The sequence below is a fragment of the Cyprinodon variegatus genome, unplaced genomic scaffold (genome assembly GCF_000732505.1).
Source record: "Cyprinodon variegatus isolate N-32 unplaced genomic scaffold, C_variegatus-1.0 Scaffold3, whole genome shotgun sequence".
In the NCBI taxonomy this organism is placed as follows: domain Eukaryota; kingdom Metazoa; phylum Chordata; class Actinopteri; order Cyprinodontiformes; family Cyprinodontidae; genus Cyprinodon; species Cyprinodon variegatus.
In genome coordinates this window covers 2,106,094-2,117,156 of record NW_015150456.1, presented here as the reverse complement: position 1 = coordinate 2,117,156, position 11,063 = coordinate 2,106,094, and the positions used below count along the sequence as shown (strand labels likewise).

The 11,063-nt window shown below is 39.3% G+C and overlaps 1 protein-coding gene across 1 annotated transcript in view; it reads left to right on the top strand.

Moving 5' to 3' along the window:
• The window catches only part of LOC107082660 (gap junction gamma-1 protein-like), a 9,818-nt gene extending 2,103 nt beyond the window's left edge, over nt 1-7,715 (top strand). Inside the window, exons 2-3 of the mRNA XM_015371449.1 lie at nt 6,450-7,611; nt 7,689-7,715. Coding sequence (XP_015226935.1) covers nt 6,480-7,611; nt 7,689-7,702 — 1,146 coding nt within the window. The 5' untranslated portion in view covers nt 6,450-6,479 and the 3' untranslated portion in view covers nt 7,703-7,715. The remainder of the gene's footprint in view (nt 1-6,449; nt 7,612-7,688) is intronic.
• The last annotated feature ends 3,348 nt before the right edge of the window (nt 7,716-11,063 follow it).

The following is an 11,063-nucleotide window of genomic DNA, read 5'->3' as shown; positions in this document are numbered from 1 at the left end:
GTTGTTCAGCATGGGGGTGAGTAGAAAATGAAGGCTAATCATGTTTTGGGTGTACTATTCCTTTAAGCTGTGTGGGAGGAGAAAGACATGTTGCAAAAAAATGAATATTGTTGGAAACAAACCTGCACCACTATCTTTTCTATAAAAAAGGTTTTAAGCAAAACTTGAACTCACTTCAGCATCAGACTCAGTTTTAAGATTTAAAAGCCGTCAAATGGGAACAGATAGAAAAGTAACAGAACCTGAATATAAAATGTGTTCAGAACAGGCCGAGGGTTGAATGGGTTCAGAACACTAAAGTTTCTGACATTTTTAGCTCTAGTTGGAAATAAACAGCAGTTCCCCATCAGTTGGTCTCAGTTTAAAAGGTTCTGCCATTTTAAGATGGCAGAACTTTTGTCTGGTATTTATGCAACAGGAATGCAATGAAGCAAGATCAACAAAGGTGCAACTTAGGAGTGCCTGGAGGACGGGGTAAAAGCTTTAGCAGCTGCGCTTTGGACCAGCTGGAGATGATTTCACTGAAACGAGTAAAAAGGAATAACTGTTGCCAATACTGGATGAGATTTCCAGCTGAAGCTCAGTTTCCCAAAGTTCCTTAAATAAAAAAGCAAAGGGAGCCAACATTCCAACATTCCTCTGGTATGGTTCAAAAGTTAGTGGGTGAAATGTTTTAAGACCCAGTGGTCAGTAAAATCTAAGGGGGTTGAGTTGCCTGGGCTACGGATAAAAACATTTAGTTGTTTTTTAAATGTATTTCATCATTTAGGTATGAAAGATTTTCACCGAATGAGATTGAAATGTTCCAAATGCCTTAAGCCGGGCATACACTGTGATGTTTTCAATCGTTGTACTCGGTTACAGCTCAAACTGTACGATGAAACCACAGCGTTTAAAAGTTCACAGCTCGCGATATGTTCTCACACTTTGCAACCAGATGCTTTGATGAGTTTTACCTGCTCACACTGCACATCTAAAAACCACATAAGACTTGGCAGTGAGAGATGGTGCTGGTCCGACACATTAATCTGGAAGAAGAACTTTCTTGTTTGCTCATGCGTAGTACTAGAGGTTTTGGTAAATCGGCTCGTAGCTCTGCTTCAACAGCAGGATTTGTCTACGAACACTTCATGACGGTGGACCTTATAATTCCTGATTGGGAGGTGGTTGTGAGAGGCTGATTGCCTGCGTTACCATCTGTACACTGCATGAAGCAAGGACTCACGATCGGTCTGAAAGTCAGCCCCAGCATTGGCCTGAAAAGGGCAAAAAAAATCACACAGTGTATTCCCGGTTTTAGAAAAGCAGGCAAAGATGACTGGAGGTCAAATGTATTTAAAACGTATTCGGCTTAGATATGAGATTTAATTCAATGTTATAAAGAACAAGCAAAAAAACAAATTGAAGTCGAGAACAAAAGCCTGTGGAACCCCATGGTTTAAAGAGATGAAAATAGTTTGTTTTAAAATAAAATGCATTCCAGAATCAAATGTTTCCAAGCAGGATGCTACATACACTGGAAAAACGATCTAAAAAAAAATAAAACATTTCAAAATTAAGTGTATTTACCCTTAATTTGATTAGGTAAATAAGATGGTTTGCCAAGGGAATTAGTATTTTTATTTAGGGATGCACGATATAATCGGTCCCCTATCGGGGAAAAAAAAAAAAAGTAAATACTTCTTCTTCCTCAAAAACTTCTTTTTTACAGACTTAAAAACTTCTAAAGATGAGGGAAAAAATATTGGTACATTAAAATATCCCAATATCTTCATATGCTGATATATTGCCATTTAAAAACACCATATCAATCTCTTTTACTAATGAAATATTGCTATATGTCATCGTTATGCTACGAAATCCCCCGAAAATTCACGAAATTTTGCCATATTTTTATATGTTGATATATTGAGGCGGTATCGATCTATTTTACTAACAAAATCTCACAAGAATTTGCAAAATATCACGAGAGTTTGTAACAGAACGATGAAATTTCACGAGATTTCGAAAGTAATAGATTGATACCGCGTTTTTAAAAATCTATTTGATATCAGCATATGAAAATATATTTGAGTATATTATTTTTCAAAGTGTCAGAAATGGATAACAAAACTGCTATTTTCAATGACTACTTATTTTTGTCCAGCTTTAACATCGATATCGGCTACATGAGTTATAAAATATCGGATATCGGGCAAAATATCAGTATCGTGCATCCCTATTTTTATTCTTAAAATAAGATAACTAGATAATATGCACTTGAAATAAGACAATGCAATTGTGTTTTCTTATTTTAAGTGTAAATTGTCTTGTTCCGTTGGCAAAATGTCTCTTTTACCACCTCAATCCAAGAACAAATTCACTTATTTTAAGAAAAAATGACTTATCTAGATTTTTTTTTTCCCAGTGTACCTGTAGAACAGTGATCTCTAAGATAAACAGGAAAATTGGCTCTAAAGAAATTGCTTAACATTCATCAACACACTGTTTTATTTGTAATGTTTGCAGGAGGAACGCCCAAATAATCAAACTCAAAACAGAGAAGCTGGGAGCTTTTATAAAGTGTGTTTGGATTAGATTACAGTCTTAAGTTTATTAAAGGTGTTAATGAATTTCTGCTCAGCAGAAAGATTGTGAAACATGGTTAAGAGTTGGCTAATTTTGTTTATTAAATCACTTCAGCAGCCTCATGTTTGGCCACAATGACGCCTAAAGAGTTACGAGTGATGCTGATTACAGAATAAGTAGTTTTTTTTTTATATATATATACAGGGCTAGACTCTTTTTCTTCTTTATTTCATTGTTTTGTTTGGGGGGAGGCTTTCTATGTAACATTGGGGTCTTGGTCATCTGACTGAATTAACCTGTTGGATCTGCATCTCCTCTTGCATCCGTTAAACAATCTGGGGAGGACATTTACTGAGTTATTGGCCCATTCTGCTGCCGTTTCAACCTGTGACTTTCACCTTGTTTTCCAAATGCTTCTATGTATGATGATGATGTAGCTGATTATAGTAGCATAACTGGTAAACAATTGTTTCCAATCATGTGTAACAAGTTGTAAATGTTTAGATTACTAATGGAGTTATGGACCAACCAAGTGGAGTCGCCTGCTCTTTAATACTGGCCTCACTTTGCAGGGAAAGCAAGTCGTCTGATATTTTTACAGTGTTGGGAGAAGAGGACTATCATTTATTTATAGTTTAGGTTTCCATGAGCTTTAAACACTGATGTAGTCTTTGGTACGTTAGTGTTTAACTGGATGTGGGACCATCCCAGTCTGTTGTTAGGGCACCACTGTTGGCATGCAGGGTTTTGATGAGTCAAAGATGACTGTAAAGAGAAGAAACGCCCAGAAACGAATGAAACCAGCAGATGATCAGGTTTCCTGTATGGATGCTGGATAAACTGGTCTGCAGGTTTTTCTTTCCCTTGTTTGCGTTTAGGGAGTTTGTTGTGGAAAGAAAAACCTCTTCAAATGTAAAGAGGCCCTTTGTTAAACAGATTAAGTTAGTAGTTTCTCTATAAATCTGTAACTTAAGCTGGAGCTTTTTTTTCTATTCATTGGTTATATTCAGCCTTAGGATCAGGTTCATGTTGGAAGGTCGGCCTGGAACGGCTGCCCTCCTCCGTTTCCATGCATCCATGCTCTGAAATGTGTGTGTTGGGTCGACTCATTAAGCCGAATTTAAGCCCTGATTGGAAGACGGCTAGAAAAGGAACTATCAGGTCAATGTTAGAAGGAAATGCATTTAAAGTATTTTAATGCCTTTTCGTTCCAAATCTCAAAATTTAGAAAGGATTCTTCCCAGTCCGATTTTAACTGGGATTGTTTTTTGTTTTTTAAGCAGTTATCTAAATCAGATGCATTCAACATATTTATCAGAATTATCTTAACATTCATCGGAAAATTATTAAAGTAATTGTCATTAATGGACCATTATGGTCTTTAAGTATACATGAATCAATCTTCTATGAATCGAAAATTAAAAATTAGGTTTTTTTTTTGTTTTGCTTTTTTTTTTTTTTAACAGGATGCTAGCTAAAAACATGTTTTCCTCCATCCTAAATTTGTCACTCGTGCGTCCCACGTGGGATATAGACCAACATGGGGTATTGCAGGATAAACCCCAGATTCCAAATACTCCCGCCAAACAGAAAAAACGTTAAGGAGATCCGGTTTTACAAATTAAAATAAAAAACGATAGATTGGCAACTACAAATTGGAGCATAATTCTTATATATTCCAAAAAACTAAGGCAGTTGAATTAAATGATTGGATGCAAACTGTCGGTTCTTTAGCATAGCAGGAAACAGATTTCTCATCCCGATCAAAATATTTATTTTATACTGAGAGATTTAAAAGTTTAATCAAATTGAGTCAAAAGAAACTTTTATGGCTGGCATGGATGAAGAGATGCTGAGTTTGGAACATTTTGTATGATCCTTGTTATCCTTGGTACAAAAATCTACAACAAAAATAAAATATTTGGGCAGAAACTGCACATAAGCTGAATGATGACGGGGATTTTTTTTTAAGCGTTCATTTCCACATGTTTTGCTCCTATGAATTTAATAATAATATAGCGCATTCTCTCCGCGAGCTTGGAGGAATCTGGAGTGGAGGAAGATGGGAGGAAAAGCGGAGCCTGTAGGCTTTGCTTTGCGCAGGAGGTCAGAGTGATTTCGGAGTTACAAAGAACCCAAACACTCCCCCATCCAATGGGGCGGACCCGTTCGTCCAGAGTTTCTTGGTCCACTCTATAAAGCCTGGAACTCGACGCCATTTCTGACATTTTGGATTAAAAAAGCTTCCTGAATGGGAAGCGAAACGTCTTTGAAATTGGAAACAAAGTATTTTTCTTTTATGACTGAGAATCTTCACCCGCTTACACTTGTGTGTCAATCTAGAAATGTTTAAGTAAAGCATATTAGGTGTCTGGATTCAACATAAAAGCATGGGTATAATTTTAATACAAGGCTGTTATGTTGGTGTTTGATAGATAATGTTTCGTGTCTGAACATGACTTCTGTTGTTACGGGGATCATGGTTGTTGACAGGAGAGCTAAACATCAGTGGCTGACTTTTTTTAAAATAATATTGACTAAAATATTTTATGGTTATAAAAAAAAAGATGTTTTGCTTGCAGAAGTCTTTTTAGCAGCAGTCTATGAACTTAAGTCCATAGCCGTTTGTGCTAAGCTACATTGTTTGTAGACTGAACAGGATTTGAGGTTGGGTGGATGTTGTGAAACCACAGGAGCTTTTTCTTCATTGCGAGACCATTAAACTACAACCAGCAGCATCTGGATGTGACTCTGTGTTTGTGTGTGAGGAGTCATCAACTGTTTTTGTGAGATGAGGGCACAAATTGCACAACTGTCTCCCACTCAGTGTGTCGTCTGGAACGTGAACCTGAGGGCTGGAGCTTCTTGGGGAAAAAGCAAAGAAAACTTCTTAGAAGTTCATACTTTGACTTTTAGTGACTTTAGCTGATGGATTGTTTACTTTTATTGTTAGAGGGTTAGGTGGATATTTTAGTTTTTTTTTTCCTCTGACTCTTTGCCAGAGCATGTTCTGGATCATAGCTGTAGAGTGGGACATGTTGTTTTTTATGCTTTGGCTCCACCTTGTGGCTGTTAAATTTACTACATTCAAGTTTGGTTTGCAGTTGAACTTGAAATATTCAAACTTCTTATAAGGTGATGGAAAGAATAGCTATTAGTAAAGGTGAATATTGTTACTTTTACTCAGTTACGTCTACCTGAATACGTTTTCAAACAAATTGTACTTTCAACAGTAGTTTTACTACATTTTACTTTTTACTTGACTAATATTAATAGACGGTATCAATGTCTTAGCTTGAGTAAATTTATCTCTTCAACCTTAAATAAATAACTTTATTAGATGGGGAAAAAATGTTTTGCTGGCCAAAATTGCAATATATTGGGATGCTTATCTTATTGTATTCTCAGTTCACAGCAGTAATCCTAATCTATGCAGCAGAATAGAATAGGATTCCAATAAATGTCATATAAAGTATCAGAGGACCAAATAGTTTTGACAGTATATTGTATTTAAATTGAATCTTGAATTGTTTTTATAGATTTTTGAGAGGTATAAAAGATGATTGATATATAGTCTTATGCCTGAATTTTATTTGGTTATTTCATTTATTTTACCTGTTAAAATACCTGAATTTGAATAGAATAATTTTTTCTAATATTACATTATTTTCAAACCTAAGCAGAGGCTCTTAGTTACTCGGTATTTGAGTAGTCTTCAAACGCAGTACTATTTTATTCTTTAGTTGTTTTTTTTCATTTGGTTGACAATTTTTTATTTGTATAGAAACACATTGAAGTGATGCTACTCTACCTCATATTGTCAATGATTTTTATGTCAGAAAAGTCTAACAGTTTTATTTTTCCATCTTCTCTCTGCACAGGACTGATAACTTCCTCGGTCTGGCAGCAAAATGAGCTGGAGTTTCCTGACTCGTCTGCTGGATGAGATCTCCAATCATTCCACCTTTGTGGGAAAGATCTGGCTCACATTGCTCATCGTCTTCCGGATCGTTCTGACGGCGGTCGGGGGAGAGTCCATCTACTACGATGAACAGAGTAAATTTGTCTGCAACACGCAGCAGCCTGGTTGTGAGAACGTTTGCTACGATGCGTTCGCGCCTCTTTCGCACATTCGCTTCTGGGTGTTCCAGGTGATCATGATCACCACGCCGACCATCATGTACCTCGGCTTTGCCATGCACAAGATCGCCCGCATGGAAGACGATGACTACAGGTCCCAGGGCAGGAAGAGGATGCCCATCGTCAATCGGGGGGCCAACAGGGACTACGAAGAGGCGGAGGATAACGGCGAGGAGGATCCTATGATCCTGGAGGAGATTGAACCTGATAAGGAGAAGGAATCTTCAAAGAAGCCCATAAACAAGCACGACGGGCGGCGGCGCATCAAAAGAGACGGGCTGATGAAGGTCTACATCTTTCAGCTGCTATCGCGCGCCGTCTTCGAGGTCTCCTTTCTGTTTGGGCAGTACATCCTCTACGGGCTGGAGGTGGCGCCTTCCTACATTTGCACTCGCTCCCCCTGCCCTCACACGGTGGATTGCTTTGTGTCGCGTCCCACCGAGAAAACCATCTTCCTGCTCATCATGTACGCCGTCAGCGCTTTGTGCCTGCTCTTCACGATGCTGGAGATAATTCACCTCGGCATCAGCGGGATCCGGGACTGCCTCTGCCGGCCGCGACCACGTTCCCGTGCCTCTCGCCACTCCGCCCTGGCCAGCCAGAGATCCTCCATCAGCCGCCAACCCTCGGCGCCACCAGGCTACCACACCGCTCTGAAGAAGGACCCGTCTGGAAAAATGGCTTTCCAGGACAACCTGGGAGACATGGGCCGCGAGTCCTTCGGCGACGAGGTGGAAAGGATGCGCAGACACCTGAAACTGGCCCAGCAGCACCTGGATTTGGCGTACCAGAACGAGGAGAGCAGCCCGCCTCGAAGCAGCAGCCCGGAGTCCAACGGCACCGCCGTGGAGCAGAACCGACTCAACTTCGCCCAGGAGAAGCAGAGCAGCGCCTGCGACAAAGGTAAGCGAATTTCTCCACCTGATTGCACTGTAGCTTTTATCCAGACAAAGACGTATCTGCCATCCATGTCTCCACAGGTCTGCGTGCTTAAAAACACAAAAGGACAAAAAGGGAAATGATTGCCTTGCTTGAGGTGGATGAAGAGCTAAAGCCTTCCAGTGTTACGTCCTGCTGCGGCGTCATCTCAATGAGCAGAACTTCACTCGGCAGACCCAAAGTGCTTTTTAACTGCCATCATGCAACACAAATGGTAACGGTTGACATGTGCATCTCCCTCAGGGCAGCTAACTTTAGATACTATATGGATATTTTATTATGAGACTTCTTGTCATTTCTGTTTTTTTTTTTTCTTGAGTCTGTGTAAATCTCAAGTTTGCCTTAGACTTGAACTGGAATTTTGTTAAAGAAAGGCCAAGCCAGTTGTTTTTGTAACTTTTGTATTTGAGGTGATTGGGTGATTGTAGAAGCGAACAAAAGGTAGAACCGGGCGTCTGGAATCAAGGAGCGGTACTGGGAGTTATCGTCTAATGAAGACTGTACACGATGTTGATCATCACATAAGGGCTTCTCTCAAGTGTCTCCCCATTTCTTTTGTGCTTAATGTCAGTGTTGGTCCTGAACTGGTCAACATTTCCGAAACCTGGAACCTGTGGCCTGTACTGTGAAGCTGTGGTTCCTCCTTCGAAACATTCCTCCTCTGCATCTCATTCCAGAACAAATGATCCCTCCTTCCTCTTTCAGGTTTTGGGTTTCCTTTCCCTCAGGAAGTGGACTCCAGTCAGAACGTGTCATATTTTCAGTATTAGTCGATTACGACTTGTTTACTTGTGATTTTCTCCCTTGTATTCTTCTTTCCTTTCCCTCCTTGTTGGTGTTCCTTCATCTCGGCTCTGTTTACATCCCTCCTTAGCTCCTCGTTTCCTTCCTTCCCAGCATTATAAATCCTGACTCTTAAACTTACAAAGTTTAGACCTTTTTATACTTTATATAACGATCTAACCTCACTATTTTGGACTTGGGGATTTCTATAAAATAATCACTTAAAGGAACATTGGCTGATTCTTCCATGTCCTTTCCTTCTTATCTCGGAGCCGTTTCCATTGCGCTGCTCTGATCTCAGTCAGGGTAAATGGGTCGAACCTTCGCAGTACAGGCCTGATGTCGGGAACCGGAACACTTGAGGTGCCTTTGTCCAAAGGAATAAACAAACCTGGGTAATGCTTGAAAAAGAAGAACCATGTTACTCTTGATTATTGCCATGTATTATTTTATATGTTTAATACGGTTCTTTATTTTTGTATTCTGAGTATTGTTGTTATTAGGATTCTGTGTCGTACAAGAATGGCGTTCACTACTGTCTCTGCTCTCTGTGGCCGGATTCTGAGTGAACCTGTGTGTTCTAGAAAGCCGTTCGGTATGTTTTTGAAAGATAAAGTGCAGCAGTTTGTTTTTTATTTTAATTTTTTCCTGTTGCTTCAGTCTGTTTCTTCTTTTACTCGGTACGTTTGTGACCAGGAGATGTTTACTTCTGCAGCCCCCTTTCCTCCTCAGTTTTAACTGGAGAAGCTGTGTGCCACATTCCCCGTTGCTCTAAGTGCTGATTTCTGGAGCTTGATGCTCCGGACCTGAAATGATGGTTGCGAACAAATTTCTACAATGTGAATTTCTTCTTTGATTGCACCAAGTTTTGTATTCAGACTCATAACCACAGTGCCGTTAGTAAACCATAAACATCATCTCAGATATTTTTGACCAAACCTTTTTGTACTTTTTTAATGTTTTGTATTGCTTAGTACCTTGTGGTTTTGAAAATAAACGGTTTTTACAAACATGATGATTTTTGTATGTTGCGTCAATGGGAATGGGGGGAGGGGGGGGGGTGTTTGACCAAACGGAGTCGGAAACAAAGAAATGACCGAAGAGTAAAAGTTAATTGGTTTCTATTGAGTTCCAGAAATAAAACTCATGTTTTATCTCTCTGATAAGGTGACAGGTAACACTAGGGCGTTAGAGCAGTGCGCTTGTCCTCTGAGGAGGTTGCACAGCCTGCACTCTTGGTTCCTGAGCAAAACTCTTAACCCCACACTGCTCCCTGGGCGCCGCACAGTGGCAGTCCACTGCGATGGGTTAAATGCAGAGATAAATCTCTCCAATGTGAGATCAATAAAGTTATAAAGTGTTATAATTATTACTTCTCCTTGAAAGTTTAAATGAGTATTTCCTGAGCGATGACACCCTGGAAAAAGTTGCACTGGATGTCAGCCATTCTCCATCTTCTCCAAGCATCACCCATCATCAGAGCTGCAGGATGCCTTGTTCTCTCTCTCATATCCCACATTAGAGTCGTCTGATCACGACTCAAGAGTTGAGTGATCTCTGTATGGCCGAGTCTAACGTAAATCCAAGAAGAATACAGCTGCTATTAAAAGAAGCAGGCCCAGCTGTCGCATTAAATGGCTGCAGAAAAACATCATCCCCCCCCAGGTTTTAGCTCTCAGAAACGTGGATCTTTCAAATTAAACTTGTTTTTTGTGAAAAAATCCACTTATACTTTAGCTGTTGTTTTCTAAAGAAATGTGTATCATTTCTTTACATTATAACAAAACCAACTGATGGATCTCTTTGGAAACGTTCTCTTTGTGCTGCTTCGAGTAAAAAAAAAAAAAAACTTTCAAAATAAAATGATGGCAATAGCTGAAATTAGTTCATAAATGATCGTCTGATTATTTAAATACAACCTATACAGATTCGGGGGGGGTTGTGTACAGCAGTGCGCATTAAAATGGGGGTTGACACTAAAGGATGAGAAGCCCTGGTTTAAGGTGTCTGCATGTCATGAGGTCTTAATTCACTCTAAAGATCTGATCCTTCAGATTAAGGGTCTTAAAATTTCTTGGGCTGGCTGTAAGAGCTCTTAATTGAAGGATGAATGGAAAAGCAAGTTACATCCAGGTTATATTTATATATGCACACCCACAAGTCTTTACAAGACCTCTAGTAAAGCTAAGTACGACTGTAGAATTTCAATATTTCAGATTTGGAGCAGGGATCCATCTAAAGTTGATGGATGCTTTAAGAACCCCTGATGTCTTAGAATCCATGGCACTGAATATAAAAACATTTTAAGGACTCTTGGTTTGAAGTGAAGGTGATCAATCACCCTAAATACTGACCAAATAGTCCTGGTATAGGAAGTAAGGTGTAAGAAAAAGTAGCCTTTGCTTTCTATCATAGTTCATGTATCATAGGGAGCATCAGACATTTCTGTGCTTAAAATCCCACAATCCTTTACTTGACAACTTACACTGTGAAAACGATCTAGAAATAGGTAAAAATGCTCTTAAATTTCATGTATTTAACCTCAATTTGAGGAGGTAAATGAGATGATTTGCCAATGGAATTAGTATTTTTACTCTTAAAATATTATTAGATAATATGCACTTGAAGTAAAA